The 21,595-nt window shown below is 34.0% G+C and overlaps 1 protein-coding gene and 1 pseudogene across 1 annotated transcript in view; one reads left to right on the forward strand and one right to left on the reverse strand.

Moving 5' to 3' along the window:
• LOC148943265 (pentatricopeptide repeat-containing protein 2, mitochondrial-like) overlaps window positions 1-21,595 on the reverse strand; it is a 60,866-nt gene that overhangs the window by 13,577 nt on the left and 25,694 nt on the right. The window contains exon 4 of the mRNA XM_089100912.1: window positions 13,047-13,241. Coding sequence (XP_088957038.1) covers window positions 13,047-13,241 — 195 coding nt within the window. The remainder of the gene's footprint in view (window positions 1-13,046; window positions 13,242-21,595) is intronic.
• LOC148943266 (zinc finger MYM-type protein 1-like) lies at window positions 15,521-19,116 on the forward strand (annotated as a pseudogene).

The raw sequence follows: 21,595 nt of genomic DNA on the forward strand, positions 1-21,595 counted from the left end.
GATATGATAATCTACTAATGCCTTTCTCTTTTGGAATGAATTGGAGCTCTCTTTCGACTATAGCCCCTTTATATTATAAAATAAGAAGTTTTTTCGACTGAAAGTAAGGAGTAACATTAAAACTAAGATAAACTATTCCGTATATTAGCAGGGGCTTCCCTCGCCTCAGCCCAAATATATATATATATATATATATATATATATATATATATATATATATATATATATATATATATATATATATATATATATATATATATATATATATATATATATATATATATATATATATATATATATATATATATATATATATATATATATATATATATATATATATATATATATATATATATATACATTTCACCGACTCGTAAAGTGCTCTTAAAAATGCAAGTAAAAAATATAATATCTTATTGAGACCGTCAGACAAAGTCCTCGGGAGGCAAACACCTTGTTATTGATTCTTTTTTCATATGGGTAAAAATTCAATTTACTTGTTCAAATTTTGTTTAAATTAACACAAATTTCACTCAAATATTTTTAAGATAATAAAATTTTTTTTTAACCTTTTATTGAAAAAATGTTTGTTGTAAAATTTTTAGTGCTTAACACAACTTCTCCCAATTCAACGGCTCTTGTGTTTCACCAGCTGTTGTGAAGGAATTGGGACAGAAAGTCTAACTTTAGCCTATTAAATAAAAATAAAAAGGTTTTTTTGACTGAAAGTAAGGAGCAACATTAAAATTTAAAACGAACAGAAATTATTCCGTATATGAAAGGGGCTGCCCCCTCCTCAACGCTTCGGTCTTTACACTAAAGTTTTTATTGTTTTAAAAAATAGAGTTGTGATAAAGAGTCAAACTTTAGCGTCCTGAGCGAGGCGTTGAAGAGGGTTCAGCCCCTTTCTTATACAGAATAATTTCTGTTCGTTTTAAGTTTTAATGTTGCTCCTTACTTTCAGTTAAAAAAAACTTGGTTTTTTTTCAATTTAATTTTTGAACGTTTTAATTAATGGAGGTTTTGATTTTGGCTCACCGTACATGAATAATTAAAAAAAAATTCTATATTAATTTTACTTTTATTTGGTTAAATGGCTTTCTCGAAAGTTGTTTAATTTTATTTACGAACGTTTTTATCAGTAATATATATATATATATATATATATATATATATATATATATATATATATATATATATATATATATATATATATATATATATATATGTCACTTACGAATTAACTTACGTAACGAACTTATATATCCATAAATTTTTAATACGTATATTAGGGAGTTCACCCCCTAGTCAATACCTCCCTCTTTACGCTAAAGTTCGAATTGTGCTCCAATTCTTTAAAAATTACCCCTTAATCACAAAGGCCGTTAATTAAAATAAATAGCTCATATGAAACTACTAAAAAATCTTTGGCTTAAAGAGCGACTAGGGGCTTAAAGATTGACTAGGGGGCGAACCCAATCATATACTTAAAAGTTTCTAATGGTTTTAAGTTTTGACGATGCTCCTTACTTTCAGTTGAAAAACTTGTTTATTGTTTTATTTGATGTCTGATCCTTTTTTTAAATAATGCTGGGAAATCTGGCGTCCCCTTCTTAGCAATGTCCCTTCCTTCATGAAAACTTCCTCCATGGAAAGATCCTCCCACATAACCACCGACCTGCCCCCCACTACCAGAAAAAAATTATTTTAAGTCATCCTAAAAGACATATTTATTATATTGTCGACCATGCTGAACAAAATGGCTATCTTAAAATTTTGATCAAGTGACTTTGGGAAAAAATGAGCGTGGGAAGGGGCCTAATTGTCCTCTATTTTTTGGTCACTTAAAAAGGGCACTAGAATTTTTAATTTCCATTCGAATGAGCCCTCCCACGATATTCTAGGACCACTGGGTCGATACGATCACCCCCTGAAAAAAAAAAAAAGACAAATAAACACGCATCCGTGATCTTTCTTCTGGCAAAAAATACAAAATTCCACATTTTTGCAGATAGGAGCTTGAAACCTCTACAGTAGGGTTCTCTGATACGCTGAATCTGATAGTGTGATTATAATTAAGTTTCTATAGATTTTAGGGGGTGCTTTCACCTTGTTTTCGAAAATCAGCCAAATTTTCTCAGGCGCGTAACTTTTGATGGGTAGGACTAAACTTGATGAAACTTATATATTTGAAATCAGTATTAAAATATAATTCTTTTGATTTATCTATTGGTATCCGAAACCCGTTTTTTAGAGTTTTGGTTACTATTGAGCCGGGTCGCTCCTTAGTTACAGTTCGTTACCACGAACTGTTTGAAAAGCCGCCTTCGTGGCCTTTTGTATCCTCTTTAAGCTGGCTACAGCCGAGAGTGAGTCCTCGATGGGAAGAACAATAAGTCGAAAATAGCGACGAAGACCACACTGCCTTTCCATAACAAACAACAAAAGTACGAAGAACAAAAGGGAAATCTTTTTGTAAGACAGTGGAGATAATTTGAATGAATATTACGGCCCTGTGTCCATGGGCCGTCCTCAGCAAGAAAAAAATGTATAAAAGAAAAAAGACTCACAACAACATGTGACCAATAAAACCAAAAAAGTGTAAATTTTTTCAAAACAGTCCTAGCATCATTACTTCAGCGAAGTTCAACCAGGACTGATAAAAAGTAAGGTAAAAACAAGACGATTCAATGAAATGAAAGAAAAATAAATTAAAAACACATTCTTATTGCTAATCCAGCCTTTTTGGCAGCTAACCTCAAAGGTCTTTTTGTGACCGGCTCTGTGTTAATGTCTATTGGTTTTTTAAAATATTTTGTAAGATCATTTTTAATTAAATTTGTGTATAGAGCATTTAGTGTATATTCCCCCAGGTCCCTATTTAAGGAAATATTATTATTAATCTTAAGTCTGATTTCAATTGATTCTCGGACTACCTGCTTTATGCCCAGGTCATTGCTAATAAGGGCGGATTCATTAAAAAACTATATTGTGGTTAGGATTTTCAAAAATATGGCTGCCTAATGTAGAATCAGATGAAACAGTGGAAATATTAGAATTTAAAGCTTTGACAATATCATCTTTATGCTGTTGTATGCACTTTTCTAAATTCTGGTGTGTTCTACCTATATAATATTTGCCACAATCACATGGCATTTGATAGACCCCTCGTTGGCGAGTAACTTGGGTTTTACCTTAACCAGAATTTAGAAAAATTATGATTTTAAGATTATTTTTGAATACTACATACAGATGAATTTTTGCGCAAATATCTTTAAGATTTTTAGTGATTTTGGGATATAGGGGAGGTAAATTATGTTTAAGGGCTTGTCAGACATCTCACTTGGTAAACTATCATTAATTTTACGGGAATGTCTTTTCAGTCTACAGTTAATTACATTATTAATAAATAAAATAGGATACCCATTTCCAAAAAGTATGTCCTTGATAAAGTTTAATTCTGCTGTGATGTGAGAATCAGAACAAATATTTAGGGCGCGATCGACGAGGGATATATTACGACAGCTCTTTTAACTTGGGGGGGGGGGGGTTTGATGTAAAATGAAAATATATATTATTTTGTGTTGGTTTTCTATAAATAGTAAAATTTAGTTTATCAAAGCTACGAATAACTAACACATCTAGGAATGGGATTTTATTTGCGATTTCAATTTCTAAGGTAAACTGTAAATTTCTATCATATGTATTAAGGTGATCTTAAAAAACCCTTAAGCTCATTTTACCCATAGTTCCAGAGTGAAATTACGTCATCCATGTACCGTCCCCAAAAGATATGTTTCAAAAAATACGAATCTAATGCCCAATTTTCAATATGTTCCACATAAATATTCGCCAGTAACCCGGAGAGGGAGCGCCCATCGCTAAGCCCTTAATTTGCTGGTAAAAAGAATTACGGAATTGGAAATACATTGAGTATTTGTTACAAAGTTTAACCAAGGTCATTAAAACATCACAATCTATTCCTGCTGCTGAAGCTTCTATTAAGTGATAATTTTCATTGATCTTATTTTCTAATAACTGTTCAGATGCTGTGACATCAATATTTGTATACATTGAAACAATGTCAAAGCTACTTATAATTGTATTTTCTGAGATATTTACGTTTTTTAGTTTTTCAACTAAATCTACCGAATTAAATATATATTATTTTTGAGAGTAAAGCAAAGGTTTAAAGGCTGTACATAACCATTTCCCAATATTGTATGTGGGGGCTTTCGTACAAGCTACTATGGGCCTTAAAGGAATGCCTTGCTTATGTAATTTTGGTAGACCATAAAACTTTGGGCAAAAGCTACCACAGGGGGAAAAATTTATTGTATAGCTGCGGAGTAATTTTACCATTTTGTTTTAAACTTTTTAATTCATTTATAATTTTGTTTGCAAATTGATCAGTATGATCGTGGGTTGTAGTTCTATAAGTTGTCTCGTCATTTAAATGAGAATAAATTTTTGTATCGTAATCTGTCGTATCCATGACAACCAGAGAATTGCTTTTATCTGCTTTAGTTATAATAATGGATGAATCTTTACGGAGATTAAATAAAAAAAACAAGTTTTCTAAACTGAAAGTAAGGAGCGACATTAAAACTTAAAACGAACAGAAATTATTCCGTATATGAAAGGGGCTGTCCCCTCCTCAACGCCTCGCTCTTTACGCTAAAGTTTTTTATTGTTTTAAAAAATAAAGTTGTGAGACAGAGTCAAACTTTAGCGTAAAGAGCGAGACGTTGAGGAGGGGACAGCCCTTTCATATACGGAATAATTTCTGTTCGTTTTTAAGTTTTAATGTCGCTTCTTACTGTCAGTTTAAAAAACTTGTTTTTTTTATTTAATTTCTGATCGTTTTTTAGTTATTGCAGCTTTTATTTGCATAAAAATTTTACTTTTCTTTTACTAAATGGATGTCTTTACAAATTAACTTACGTAACTAACTTCTATATTCGTATATTTTTCTTCTGGCAAAAAATACAAAGTTGCAGATTTTTGCAGATATGAGCTTGAAACCTATGTAATAGGGTTTTCTGATACGCTGAATCTGACGGTGTGATTTTCATTAAAATTCTTTCACTTGTAGGGGATGTTCCCCCCTCTTTACAAAATCGAGTAAATTTTCTCAGGCTCGTAGCCTTTGATGAGTAATACTAAACTTAATAAAATTTATATATTTAGGATCAGCATTATAAACACATTCTTTTGATACATTTATTGACATCAAAATTTCGTTTTTAAAAGTTTCGATTACTATTGAGCCGTATCGCTTGTTTTTCTATTGTTTTTTTTTATTACGTATATGTTATTACTTATATGAAGGGGTTCTCTCCTTAGTCAATACCACGCGCTTTACGTTAAAAGTTACAAAACGTTTTAATACAAAAACCCCTGAATCATAAAGGCCTTTTAATTAGAATAGATATCTCTTTTGAAAGCACTAAAAAAAAACTGTAGATTAAATAGCGAGTTATTGACTTGGGGGAGAACCCCCTCACATACGTTATAATTTCTGTTCGTTTTAAGTTCTAATATTCCTTCTTAGATTTCAGTTGAAAAAACTTGTTTTTTTATTTAACTTCTGATCGTTTCTTAAATAATGCTTGGAAATCCGGCGCCCCCTTCATAGAAATGTCCCTTACCCCAAAGAAACATCCTCCACGGAAATATTCTCCAGAGTAATCCCCTCCTCTAGCCCCCCCTCCAGAAAAAATCCTTCCCGAAAATGGTTGTATACTTCCCAATAACCAATAAATAATGCTGGCAAGTCCAGCGCCCCCTTCATGGCAATTTCCCTTCCCCCATGAAAACTTCCTTCATGGAAAGATCCTTCCCTATAGCCCCCGACCCTCTCCTTCCCCCCCCTACCAGAAAAAAGCACCTCTGAAAAAGTCTGTATACTTCCCAATAACCAAAACTCTATGTTAACATTGAGTGAAGTTCATAACTTTCAGCCCTCCCCCTGGGGACTTTGGGGGATCAAGTCATCCTAAAAGACATTTTTATCATATTTTAGACCATGCTGAACAAAATGGCTATCTCAAAATTTTGATCGGGTGAATTTGGGAAAAAAATGAGCGTGGGTGGGGGCCATTTTTCACTACATTTTTTTTTGGTCAATCGAAATGGGCACTATGACTTTTAATTTCCGTTCGAATGAACTATCCTATGATATTCTCGTACCACTGGGCTGAAACAATCATCCCGGGGGAAAAAAAAACAAAAAAAAACAAACAAACAAACAAATAAACACGCATCCGTGAACTTTCTTGTGGCAAAAAAAAGAAAATTCCACATTTTTGTAGATAGGAGCTTGAAACCTCTGCAGTAGGGTTTTCTTATACGCCGAATCTGATGGTGGGATTTTCATTAAGGTTCTATAGATTTTAGGGGTCTTTCCTCTTTTTTTCGAAAATCAGCCAAATTTTCTCAGGCCCGTAACTTTTGATGGGTAGCATTAAATTTGATGCAACTTATATATTTGAAATCAGCATTAAAATCTGATTCTTTTGATACATCTATTGGTATCAAAAACCCGTTTTCTAGAGTTTCGGTTACCATTGAGCCGGGTCGCTCCTTACTTACAGTTCGTTACCACGAACTGTTTGATTAGATAGTATTTTTAGGTCATACAAATTATCTGGTTTTTTATTGGCGGGAAAATTAATCTTTTTTTGATTGTTGTAAAGGGTGTCTATAAGACTAGCCCTAACTTCATCTGGGTTGGGTATAGATGTATAAAATTTGTGTACAGAGGATTTTAGAGAGGAAATTAAATCTGCAGCAGGGACATGTTTTGGAAGAAAAGAGAATTTTGGACCTTTTTTGAGAATTTGAATTCCTTTTGATTCAAGTGTTCTAGAGGATAGATTAACAACTGCCGGCCCAGAAGTGAATCTTGGAGTGTAAGTAGAGCTATTCCTCCAAAATTCATATCTGAGGTTTTCCAATTTCTTAATAAGTCGTTCCCTTGATAAGCGGAAATCATGACTAAACAAATTTTTTTCCAACCTAGCAACCTGGCTAAAATCAACAGAGGACAAATTTTCAAATAAAAAATTTTCGAAGGATTTCCTTTAAGAGGATATAGTGTATCTGTTTTGTTTTTTGTCTTCAATGATATGTGTTAATGTTTAAATTGTAGTGTGCGAGCAAATTGCTCTTCTTTTTGGTTATTTAACTGTTATCTGAATCTTAAAGACTTGTGAATAAGATTTTCAATTTTGCAAGATTCCAAGAATTTTTGTTGGTTAATGATAATAGCGTGTTTTTTGCCTAAATTAATAATCAATTATTAATGATCAATTTGCAAACAAAATTATAAATGAATTAAAAAGTTTAAAACAAAATGGTAAAATTACTCCGCAGCTATACAAAAAATTTTTCCCCCGTGGTAGCTTTTACCCAAAGTTTTATGGTCTACCAAAATTACATAGGCAAGGCATTCCTTTAAGCCCCATAGTAGCTTGTACGAAAGCCACATCCAATATTGAGAAATGGTTACATACAGCCTTTAAACCTTTGGTTTAATCTGAAAAATCATACATATTTAATTAGGTAGATTTAGTTGAAAAACTCAAAAACGTAAATATCTCAGAAAATACAATTATAAGTAGCTTTGACATTGTTTCAATGTATACAAATATTGATGTCACAGCATCTGAACAGTTATTATAAAATAAAATAAAATAAAATTATCACTTAATATAAGCTTCAGAAGCAGGAATAGATTGTGATGTTTTAATGACCTTGGTTAAACTCTGTAACAAATACTCAATGTATTTCCAATTCCGTAATTCTTTTTACCAGCAAATTAAGGGCTTAGCGATGGGCACTCCCCTCTCCGGGTTACTGGCGAATATTTATGTGGAACATATTGAAAAGTGGGCATTAGATTCGTATTTTTTGAAACATATCTTTTGGGGACGCTACATGGATGACGTAATTTCACTCTGGAACTATGGGGAAAATGAGCTTACGGGCTTTTTAGATCACCTTAATACATATGATAGAAATTTGCAGTTTACCTTAGACATTGAAATCGGAAATAAAATCCCATTTCTAGATGTGTAAGTTATTCGTAGCTTCGAAAAACTCAATTTTACTTTTTATAGAAAACCAACACAAAATAATAGATATTTGCATTTTACATCAACCCCCCCCCAAGTTAAAATAGCAGTTGTAATATCCCTCGTCGATCGTGCCCTAAATATTTGTTCTGATTCCCACATCACAGCAGAATTAAACTTTATCAAGGACATACTTTTTGGAAATGGGTATCCTATGTTATTTATTAATAATGTAATTAACTGTAGACTGAAAAGACATTACCGTAAAATTAATGATAGTTTACCAAGTGAGATGTCTGACAAGCCCTTAAATATAATTTACCTCCCCTATATCCCAAAAATCACTACAAATCTTAAAAAAGTTTGCACAAAAAATAATCTCTATGTAGAATTCACAAATAATTTTAAAATCAAAAATTTTCTAAATTCTGGAAAGGATAAAACCCCAGTTACTCGCCAAAGAGGGGTCTATCAAATATCATGCGATTGTGGCAAATATTATATAGGTAGAACACACCAGAATTTAGAAAAGCGCATACAACAGCATAAAGATGATATTGTCAAAGCTTTAAATTCTAATATTTCCACTGTTTCATCTGATTCTGCATTAGGCAGCCATATTTTTGAAAATCCTAACCACAATATACTTTTTGATGAATCCCCCCTTATTAGCAATGACCTGGGCATAAAGCAGGTAGTCCGAGAATCAAATGAAAATCAGACTTAAGATTAATAATAATACTTCCTTAAATAGGGACCTGGGGGAATATACAATAAACGCTCTATACAGAAATTTAATTAAAAATAATCTTACAAAATATTTTAAAAAACAGACATTAACACAGAACCGGTCACAAAAAGACCTTTGAGGCTAGCTTCCAAAAAGGCTGGATTAGCAATAAGAATGTGTTTTTAAATTATTTTTCTTTCCTTTCATTGAATCGTCTTGTTTTACCTCACTTTTTATCAGTCCTGGTTGAACTTCGCTGAAGTAATGATGTTAGGACTTCTTTGAAAAAATTCCCACGTTTTTGATGGTTTTGGTCGCAATTTGTTGTGAGTCTTTTTTCTTATACACATTTTTGTATTACTGAGGACGGCCCTTGGATATAGTACTAACCTGTTATTTCAAGTTATCTTCAATGTCTTACAAAAATATTTCCCTTTTGTTCTTCGTACTTTTGTTGTTAGAACAATAAGTGGTATCCAATCAGAGGTTTACATGCAAGTATGAATGCTGCAATAACGAAGCTGCAAGAGGATTCTCAGGCGGTTCTGAGAATGTAGAGATGTAGAGAATTTAAGATGTAGATGTAGAACAAAAGATGTAGAGAATTTACATTCAGAACTGAGATTTGAAAATAAAAGAATTAGTCACCAGCGCATTAATATGCATTTTACATTAGAACTTTATTTACATACATTTTATATGTTTATTTTGTATTATTATATTTTATATTATACACATTATAAATTAAATTTTATAATTTACATTTATACATTAAATTTTACATTTATAATTTTATGTTATTATTAAAAGAAGTCCCTCTTTTTGTTTATTTTCAAGATTCGTTACCGTAAAGAAAGTTTTAAAACATAAGCAACTTTTTATTTGCCTTATCTGTCCTTCACAAGCCCTTGCTGAGATGCTTTTACTTTCTTCTATTGAGTCTAGAAATAATTCTTTTTTTTACGAAAATTACGGTTGAAGAAAAAGATGACTCTGTATCCCAAATTAATAGAAATTAATTAATACAAATAAATTAATTGAAAAAAATGATGACTCTGTATCCCAATTTAATAGAAATTAATTAATTGAAAAAAATGATGACTCTGTATCCCAAATTAATAGAAATTAATTAATACAAATTAATTAATTGAAAAAAATGATGATTCTGTATCCCAATTTAATAGAAATTAATTAATTGAAAAAAATGATGATTCTATATCCCAAATTAATAGAAATATCTGAAGCATCAAATAAAGTTTAAAAAAAGCAATATGTAAACTTTTTAAAGAGGCTACTAATTTATGGGCTTGTTGAATATGACAAAGTACCCCCCCCCCTCTCTGTCACTCATTGGTAAGCGTATTTATGTCCTGCTCAATTGTGCGGTGTTTCTATAAAAGGATAATTATTCTGAAAATAGGCACACTAGCATGTGGATAGGGGAAGGAGGGTGGCTAGGGGAGGTAAAAGTGGATTGGGAGGCAAGGTAGGGGAAGTGAGTGCCGAAGAGTGATGGAGACTGATTCGTTATTATTTTTTTAATAGGTTTATTTAGTCATTTGATTGATCCGGTAAGTAGTTATGTAGATTTTCGGACAACTGCAAACCCTTTTAGAATTTTCTCCAGTGCGATTTTTTTGTTTTATGATTTTTAAGAACTTGAATTTCAATAAATGACCAAGGGCGATATAAAGTGTATTAAGAATAATTTAAGAAATACAGTCCTAGGTGGCATTCAGTTAAAGAGGAAGATTTTCAATAATAAGTTAAGACCAGTGTTTAGATATGAATGTGAAATTTGGGGACTTGGTAAGGTGAATAAGTTACTAAGGACCCAGTTAAACTTTTATTTAGAAATTGTTAAGTCTAAGCGATAATTTTAATAAGTGGGTTTTAAGGGGCGATTTGGGGCTGGTTATTGCCAGAGTAGATAGCCTAGTTAGCATGGTTAAGTATTGGGAGAAATTAGCATATCTACATAAAAATAGGCTATTAAAGGCAGCCTACCAACAGTGCTTCAACGATACAAAAGATAAAATGTAATATAAAAAGACATTTGTTTTTATTCGTCAGTCAAAACACAAAGAAGCTTACTTTACGGCAATTTCTACGAGTAAAGGGGTGGGAGGATATCTAGACTAATATCAGGAGAACCATGTCATTGGAGTCTAAGAAGTAAAGTCATTCTCTCTTCTGATCCTATTTTTTTTTTTTTTTTTTTTTAATGTTGAACTGATCCGTGTTTGCCATTTTAAGCATCTTGGAATTTTTCTAGATGAAAATTTATCTTTCCGAGAACACATTAAAATCTTGTCGCTGAAGATATCCAGAAATATTGGGATTTTTTCACGGTTGCGCCATCATTTTCCTCAAAATATTTTGAAGATAGTTTATTTTCCTCTTTTTCATTCTATTTCTTTTACTGTGCTTCAGTTTGGGCATTTACTTTTGCATCTATTTTTAATAATGATCCTTTTTAATATTGATCGCTCAGCTTCAGTAACACATCTATACGGGTCTTCCGGTATATTTTCGATTATTCAGATCAACTGATTTCTATTTCTCGTATTGGCCATGAATTTCCCTTTGATCAACTTCCATCAAGATTTCCTACAATTTTTACGACAAACTCTCAATATCATAACTACCCCACATCTCATAGATCATATTTTTCATCGGAATTACGACCTATGACTAGGACCAATTTTAGCCTTATGACTAGGACCAATTTTAGCCTTATGACTAGGACCAATTTTAGCCTTATGACTAGGACCAATTTTAGCCTATGACTAGGACCAATTTCAGCCTTATGACTAGGACCAATTTTAGCCTTATGACTAGGACCAATTTTAGCCTTATGTCTAGGACCAATTTTAGCCTATGACTAGGACCAATTTTAGCCTTATGACTAGGACCAATTTTAGCCTTATGACTAGGACCAATTTTAGCCTTATGACTAGGACCAATTTTAGCCTTATGACTAGGACCAATTTTAGCCTTATGACTAGGACCAATTTTAGCCTTATGACAAGGACCAATTTTAGCCTTCGTCCCATGGGACCAAAAATATGGAACTCTTTACTATTACCGATTCGAGAGTGATCTGACAAGCTTCAGTTTTTTTATGCTTTAAAGAAACACATTGTGATACTACAGTGTCAGTTTTTTTTTTTCATTTTGGGAAGTAGTGTCAGTTACAGCCTTTTAAAGATGTGTAAAGATGTAGTGTAAAGTGTATAAAGATGTAGCCTTTTAAACTATTGAAAATGTAGTCTGTATGATAATTTTTCTGTTTCTTTTTAACAGGTAATGCACTTTAAGTATGCCATAAGGCATTTGCGTTTTTGTTTCTTAACAGTGTTTATGCCTTGTTGTAAATAAAAAGTTACTCTACTCTAATAATTCAAATAAAATAACAATAAATTACTAAAGATTAGAATGAGAGAATTCAGGCAACATAGAAATCCATTTTGGTAATATAGCAAGAAATATTTTTATTCCTGGGGTGGGAGTTTGGTGGACTGCTAGAGCATGTGAGTATTTAATAAAAATTTGAAATTTTATACTACACAGAAAAAGACAGTCGCAATGGGAGGTGCATCATTCCCCCCCCCAATCCAGCACCAATAATAAAGGCATAGGCTAAAAGTATTCTCGGAAATCAAGAGGGAATAGATATCAATTCCTACCAGCCTCCTCCCAAAACCGAGAGTTAAGATATTTAGGCATTAAAATGCACTCTTTGAGGCATAGCATAATAAATGTAGATTACATACTTTTGTTGAAAAGGATATTTTTTAAAGGCTTTGTCTGTTTATTTAACATTAGTTTGAAATGAATTTATACATAACTTATTCCGACCTGGGGAAAGGAATACTAAATTGAGGTAAAGAAAACATATCTTTTTGACACTTCTTCTTCATTTCTTCTTTATTTTCTTTCTTCATTTTCTTTCTTCTTCATTTTCTTCTTCATTTCTTGACGTTTCTTCTTCATTTTCTTTCTTTAATCTTTTCATTTTTATTTGTATTATTTTTCTAAAATAAGAGCACAAGAAAGTGCAAAAATTGGGCTATTCTTTTACCACTTTTCAGGAACGGGTTATTCGCAACAGATGTCCCAGAGAAATATAATTGGAAGACAAAACAGATAATCACAATAAACAGATAATCGCAATAAATATAATCACAAATAAATTGGAAGACAAGACAGATTATAATAGACAAATTCAGACTCACAAGTTTATAGCAAGCTGCCAAAGCCAAAGTAGTGCAGTTGGTATGATACGAGTAGCCACCGATTTTCATTTCTTTTAGCACATCAAACACTCCCAATAATTCGTTGTACATTCCATTCTCAAATAATAAATCCATTAAAATTTTGAATGATGAGAACTGTAAGAATAAACCTTCTGACTGCGCACTGGTGAATACCTGTAAAAGAAGTAATAGTAAACACCAGTCGTGGGGGGTAAGAGTTACTCCTAAAAGAGTAAGGAGTAAAAAAATAGGTACTTGTTACTTAAACGAAAGACCCAAGAAGTGAAGTTAGGTTAATCCTAATGAAATATAACCTTTAGTTTATATAATAATATAATCTAAGCTATATATTTGCACATTAGGGAGGGGGGTTTGGGTGTGGTAAAGTATTTGAACAATACCCCTAAACTAACCTTACCCCCCACCTAATGTGCAAATATATAGCCCAAATTATACAAGCCCAATGCATTGTATCACCCGTAACTTGTCTTTGTGGCTATGAAATCAGTTTTCATAGTGTGGCTATTCAAAATATTCCAAAATTCGGCCCTACCTGGCAACACTGACTTGGGGAAGACATGCTAAAGTCGTGTCCCTTTTGAGAATAATTTACATCTTCCTTCTTTAACATAGGTGTTATTAACAAATGAGAAATTTCTTAATATACGAGGGAAAAAATCGTCTTAAGTAACACTTATTAATTCAAAAATTTGATTAAAATTAAATATTAAAAAACTTAAAAAATTAGATTTAAAAATGTTAAAAAACTATGTTAACTACTAAACGGAGGCTTTTTCAACAAAATTCCAGTTTGGCTACAAGATTGAATACAAATTAGAAAAAAAACACATGAAAAGGCTCGAAGCTAACTTCTAAAGTTATTGGCTAGATGAATCAAATTTAAAAAATGAATCGGCTTTCCAATAAAGGACATGGCAAAGATATTTGAACCTCGTAAAACTACTCGCAGGAGTTTAAATTCAAATTTGGGTTTGAATTAAGCTCAAATCCTACATAAAAAAAAGCTTATTAAATGTTGCTTGGCAATGTTAAGCCTGTTCTCATACACAGGCCTGGATTTACCAATAGGCCCACTAGGTCCGGGCCTAGGGGCACACAATGCTAGGGGGCGCAATAAATCATCACTGAGCGATTTTTTCTTAACATAATCTGGATTGGTGTGATTTATCGTCAAAGTTCCAGGTGCACTCCGCTGCCGCGCTATCTACTCAAGGGAAAGTGATTTTAAAACAACATAGGAGTTCCGTGACCACTTAAAAACTGTCAGACGCCTCCCAAGAAGAGCAGCTGAGAGTTCGGTATCCCCTCTCTCTTTCATTACTTTTGGCTCATCAAGTGCGTTCGGTTTAGTGCTTAAAATTAGTGCAACCCCTAAATTCTCGGGGATTTTCCCGAAAATCTCGCAAATACGGAGTGGCAAAGCCCTAGGACCTAGAAGCGTCAAAGCTTAAAATCCGGCCCTGGGTAGGCACCCTCGTCACATATAGAGGAACATATAGAAGCGTCAAAGCTTTAAATCCAGCCCTACTCATACAAGCTTTACATATAGAGAAGGGTAGAGGCTAGAGCTTGAAATCACCTTCCCGAGCTTGATTCTGTAGACCCATTCTCCAAAGTCTCACTCTCCAAATTAAAAAACTTTTTGAGCTAGTAAAAACCTCCTGTTTAACAGCTTTTCCGCAAATAGAATTGGTGAAAACTGATAGGGGTGAAAGCAGGTGCAAGTTTCGAAAAATAAAACACCAGCCTCATCTAATATTTGCTGATTTCCTTATTCTTGTGAATTTGAAAATACCTTGGCTATATTAATAAAATGCCAAGAGCCAATTCATTTGAAACAGTTTTACATCAATCTACTATGTAAACCGCGAAGCAGTAATTTTTGTTCGTTTCAAGTTCCAACTTCGCTTTTTATTTTCATCAGAAAACTTTTTTTTTATTTTATGTTTTTAAGTAATTAATTAAAAAGACTTATTCCAAAAAATAAGTTTTTCAAAGGAAAATAAAGAACTCAATTAAACCAAAAATGAGCAAAAATGAAATAAAATAATCTACCAAGCGTGAAACTACCACAAATCAGCATCGATAAATAAATGAAACCCAAAACAAACAGAAATTACAATAAATAACCGAGTCAAAACTCAAAACGAGCAGAAATTAACATGAGTAGGGCTCAAAACCCCTATGCCTTCCCAAGGCGAGAACATAATTTGCATCTTAATGGAAAAAAAAAAATAAAAGTTCTTACTTGTACAACTTTAATAAATCAAATAATATTAACATTATGATTACTAAATATCAGTATATGTATATTAAACTGACAATACATATTCATTTGTAATAAATCAACTTTAATAAATCAAAACTTTAGTAAATCAAATAATATTAACATTTTGATTATTGAATATCAGATTATGTATATTAAACTGACAATGCACATTCATTGTGAGGATGTGTTCGGGGATATGGTGAGCTTGAGAGGGGGGTTAGTTGCCCTCCAATCACTTCCGACTATTAAAAAGGGCACTAGCCCTTTCAATTTCCAATCGAATGAGCCCTTTTTAAAGTTTCTACGACAACGCTTTCTATAAAAACCTTATATGCTCCAGGGCATAACCTCACAACCCTTACCCTGAGGGCTGTGAGGAGGTTGTCATCCTCTAAGACATAATTTCTGAACCTTTCAACTACGTTGAACAAAATGGTTATCTCAAAATGTTGATTGGATGTGTTTGGGGAAATGGTGGGCTTGAAAGGGGGGTTACTTACCCTCCATTAAGTCTCGACTATCAAAAGGGCACTAGCCGTTTCAATTTCCAATCGAATGATTCCTTTTTGAATTTTCTACGACAACACTTTCTATAAAAAAAAACTCTATTTGCCCCCAGGGCATAACTTACAACCCTTGCGTTGAGGGCTGTAGGGGGAGTGACGTCCTCAAAGACATAATTTCTGGACTTTTTAACAACGTCAAACAAAATGGCTATCAATTTTGAATGGATGTGTTTGGGGAAATGGTGGGTGTGAGAGGGGTGTTAGTTATCCTCCAATCACTTTCGACTATTAAAAAGGGCACACGCCCTTTTAATTTCCAATCAAATGAGCCCTTTTTGAAGTCTCTACAACATCACTGTCTATAAAACCCTTATATGCCCCAGGGCAAAACTTACAACCCTTGCTACGAGGGCTCTGAGGGGGTTATCCTCAAAGACCTAGTTTCTAAAACTTTTAACTACGTTGAACAAAATGGCTATCTACAAATTTTGATTGTATGTGTTTGAAAAAAAGATGGGCGTGAGAGGGGGGTCAGTTGCCCTCAAATCACTTTCGACAATTAAATAGGACACTAGCCCTTTGAATTTGCAATCGAATGAGCCCTTTTTCAAGTTTCTATGACAAGCTTTCAATAAAATCCTTATATGCCCCCAGGGCATAACTTACGACCCTTACCCCGAGGGCAGTGGGGGGAGTTTCATCCTCAAAGATATATTTTCCGGACCTTTCAACTACTTTGAACGAAATCGCTATCTCAAAATTTTGATTGGATGTGTTTGGATAAATGGTGGGCGTGGAAGGGGTGTTACATGCCTTCCAATCACTTTCGACTATTGAAAAGAGTACTAGCCATTTCAATTTCCAATCAAATGAGCCCTTTTTGAAGTTTCTACGACAACGCTTTCTATAAAAACCTTACATTACCCCAGGGCATAACTTACAACCCAGTGGGGTGTAAGTCAGTGGGATGGGCTCAAAGACCTAATTTCCAGGCCTTTCGACTAAGCTGAGTAAACGACATGGCTCAGAATTTTGACTGTGTAACTGTGGGGAAACGGTGGACATGAAATGGGAGTTAGTTGCCCCCCAAGCACTTTCGAATATTAAAAAGGACAGAAGCTCCTTCAATTTTCAATAAAATGAGCCTCTTTTGAAATTTCTACGACAAAACTTTCTATAGAAACCTTATTTGCTGCCAGGGCATAACTTACAACCCTTGCCCTGAGGGCTGTGGGGGAATGTCCTCCTCAAAAATATAGTTTCTATCTGGAAATCGACTGCGCTGAACAAAATGGCTATCTCAAAATTTTTATTGGATGTGTTTGGGGTAATGGTGGACGTGGAAGGGGTGTTAGTTGCCTTCCAATCACTTTCGACTATTAAAAAGGGTACAAGCCACTTCAGTTTTAAATCGAATGAACCCTTTTCGAAGTTTCTACGATAATTCCTTCGATACGAAGTGCCCTGGTCTAAAGAACAAAAAAAAATAATAAATAATACATTGTGCCAACATCGTTCTTTACTTAGGCAGTGCGATTGCGTTGCCTATGATAAATTACAATTTATATGGTATTAGTGTATATTTGGTCGGTTTTTATTAATCTACATTTGTAAGTCCTCACTTTACTCTCGTAAACCTAAATAAACAGAAAAAACACAAATACCTGTTACGTTGACCGTTTTTAAGTAAAAACATGTCGTTTCTGTTTTTTGTCAACAAAAATCGGAGAAAAAGAGAAAAAAATCAGTTTCTTTTTCACCGCTTCTGTTTTGGCAGAAAACAGAAACGGTGTCAACTCCTATCCTATTCTACTAATTGTAACAACCTGCGAATCTTGTAACAAACTATCATTTTTGGGAGAGGAGGCTCAGGATAGGTACGAAACGTCTGGGAGTGGCCCTAAACACCAAACCCCTAGTTTCTCATAAATCCATAAAAAAGACAAGAGCCCCACCCAGATTTTTTTTAGGGGCCCAATTTTCAACTCTAAAGCTCTCAGTTTATTCTTCCTTTTCCAAATTTTTTGTTGCTTTTCATTTATTCCTGAAAAACCAAAAATCAGGTAATTAGAAAGCAGCAAATTGAAGACACTCAAAAATTTACTACGAAAGTTACCTATTTGAAGAATATTTCCTTTTGCATAGTTTTGTCGGATTTAGCCTGTTACATTATACCGTCTCCAACAATTTATGTACCCGGTATTCCTGTAGTCATTTCCATGGCTATATCCATGGCTCAAATATTCAAAAGAAGAGGAATCGGTATTCTGCATCTGTTGCCGACACTTCAGTGGATCATTGTGAAGATGAGGCGAAAGGTATGGCGCAAAAGCATTCATTGACGTAGGATTGAGAAAGTGGAAAGACATTTCAGAGCTGGTAAGGCAGCACGAAAGCAGTGACCGGCACAAAGTATTTAATATTTCCTGGGCCAAATTTCAAGCTATTCAGACGGAGACGGCCGAATCTGTTACCTCATGCCTCTTCAAAGAACGGATAAAGAAAATATTAGAGAACAGACGGTATGTAAAGGCTCTGCTAAAAACACCAGCCTTACTTGGATGGCAAGATCTTGCGTTTCGTGGCCATGATGAAGGAGAGTCCAGTGCCAATCGAGGGAATTTCGTTGAGATCGTAGGTCTTTTAACGGAAATCAACGCGGACCTGATGGACAAGTATCGAAAGGCCTATGGCCATTACTTGTCACACGAGTACCAAAACAAATACATTGAGGTCATAGGAAATAAAATTAAGAGTTCTGTCGCAAAAGACGTCAGAGAAGCAAAATACTTTACTGTTCTTGCTGGCGAAACAAAATACCTCTTAAAAAAGGAACAACTTGCGATCTATGTGCGCTATGATAGTGATCTTAAAATCAAAGAAAGAGCCATAGGTTGCTACCACATGCGCAAGGTTGACGCTGAGAGTTTGGCCGACTTTATTTACAACGAAATAAAGAGAATCGGCATTGACTAGTCAAAATGTGTCGGACAGTGCTATTACGGGGTGAGTGTAATGAGCGGACGTTTTTCAGGAGTAGATGCCCGTCTCCGGGAAAAAAAAACTGTAAGCAGTGTACGCTCACTGTCATTCTCATAGATTTAACCTTGTTATTGGCGATTGTATGCAGAAAATACAAAGAATTTCGTCAGTATTTTCAGTTTTGCAAACAGTTTATGGTTTTGTATCCAACAGCAACACTCGATACCAGTTGTCTGTCAAGGCCAAAAAACTGCCAACGTGTCCGTGCTAACACTTGAACGGACAGTTGTGACGCTTTGGTCTTACTGGTATAGGTCAGTGGCTAAAATTCTGGTAAAATATGAGTGTATACTCGCAGTTCTGTCAGTTGTTCAAGAATCTTCTGACAGGGAGGAAGCGGCAGAAGCTACAGGTCTTAAGAATCAACTAGAGCTGTTTCCATTCATATTCAGCTTGCAGGTCATTCATGAAGTTCTTGCAGTGATCAACCCTCTTTCTGAACAACTGCAGGCCCCAGATCTGATCATTTCAGAAGCCTGCACTTTAATTACCAAAACAAAAAAAAAACAACTGAAGACAATGCGTGATGTCAAGTATTTTCGAGTCCTATACGGCAAGTCTAAGTAGTTGGCTATCAATGTTGGAGCTGATCTGTCGGAAACAAGCGCTCTTGCTTCAACCATACCAGCAAAATCAAAACGAGTTCAGAAGATATCCGGAAGACTCAGGGACTATTTGATGACATCAATACTTGGAAAGCACAGCACTGAATTTGAGGCCACAAGAACAGAAGAGAAAATCCGAAGAGAGTTCTACGAGGTTGGACACAGTGGCAAATCAGTTTGAAGAGCGTTTTTCTGTCCAGATGCCAGTGCTAGAAGCCACACGATGCTTTAACCCCAAATCCGAAAACTTCATGAACACAAATTTACTTCTCGAGATTGCGACATATTTTGATAAGGCTGGTATCGATGTTATAGAGCTGAAGAGTCAAGCTTTGATAGCTCTTGCATATGTGTCGCAGCTTCCACCGAAACCGGTAAATACTTTAAGTCTATTTAAAAGCCTAGTAAGATTGAAGTAAGATTATTCTTAGGTACTTAAAGTCGCGAGGATAGTCATCCTATTCCTGCTCACAACATGCTCAAATAAAAGATTTTTTCTGAGCTGACAACTTTGAAGGATTACCTTCAGACAAAAATGGACAACGAGCGACTTTCGCATTTGCTCCTTAAGTTCTCTGAAAAGGTTGTAGTGAATGAGCTCAATTTTGAAAAGCTTGTGGACGACTTCACAAAAATGAAGCCAAGGAGATATACATTGCTTATATAACTGCATATAAGTTTCAGTTTTAAATGTGTGTGGTAAATGTTCCATCTTGTAACGATTTTTTGGTCACTAACCAGGTTGCAAAAGGCAAAATCTAAATAAATTACGTTGCTTTAATGTGTATTCGAAGACTAATTTGAAGACTAGTCTACCAAACAGAATAATTACATTTTGAGTATGGACCCGGGCCAAAAATTGATCCCCCCCTGAGCTTTTCTGAAATGGCGCCACTGCTTCTCGGAGGGGAGTGGGCTCTGAAGCCAACCTCTGTCCAGCCTTATTATTCCTGTCAAACAGTTCGTGGCAATAAACTGTGAGTAAGTAGCGACCAGAGCTAAGAGCACCCAGAATTATCAGAAAAGGAATTTTGATAACAATTTCAACGTCAATTCGAATCAGTTTTTTACGCTAATTCTAAATACATATGAGCCATCAAGCTGAAGTAATCTACTTTTCAAAAAGGGGCCTCCACTGCTTTAAAATACCGTTGTCCACTGCTTTGTTTTAAAATACTATACCCGTTTCCTCTATATTTTCATTTGTTACGTTTTGTAGATGGCAGTGTGGTCCATGAACTATTTAAGGTACTTAGTAAATATTCAAATTAAATATTGCTTCAGTGCGCTTTAGACAAAAATGGTGAAAAAAAATAATAAGAAAAATAGTATAAAGTAATATGGAAAAAAAAAATAAAAAAATGACGTAACATAGAATTAAAATAAAAAAAAAAAAAACGAGGATGATTTTTTATTAAGTGATGCTGGTCTGGTCTTATAGAATATTTACATCAAGCTTACAAAGAGATTTTGACAAAAGTTCCTTTAGATTTTTCCAACATGCAATACAAACACGAAAATCTCATTTGTAAGTACGTACGTATAATTTGTAAGCCAATTATTACGTGAGTTAGTTTTATGGTATTATGTGCCTTATTATGTATGTTTTTGTAATTGTTATGTTATTTTATTGTTATGTACTATGTTTGGCTATTGATACGCCTTTTTCAATGACCCAAATAGGCTTTTGTTGCAATAAATATCTATCTTTATGTATATCTATATATATACATAGCATACATATAGATATATATCTATATTTATATCCATATTATGTATAGTTTAAGTTAAGTTATATTAATATAGCGGCTCTGTCCAAATACTTTACCCCCCCCCCCTAATGTATAAACATATAGCCCAAATTATATTATTATATAAAAAAGGCTATATGAAAGTTATATTTCATTAGGATTAACCTAACCTCAATTCTTGGGTGTGTTTCGTTCAATTAACAAGTACCAAAAACTAACCTACAGGGTTTGAATTTTTGTTTAGGAGGTAGGGGTTGCACACCAACTAGTATCAGCCGTATCAAAATTGCTTTAAGGTAACAGATTTAACCTACAGCTTACGAGATAAAAAGAA

Source organism: Artemia sp. Qi Xiang Cuo, chromosome 15 (assembly GCF_049724085.1).
Source record: "Artemia sp. Qi Xiang Cuo chromosome 15, ASM4972408v1, whole genome shotgun sequence".
Lineage (NCBI taxonomy): Eukaryota > Metazoa > Arthropoda > Branchiopoda > Anostraca > Artemiidae > Artemia > Artemia sp. Qi Xiang Cuo.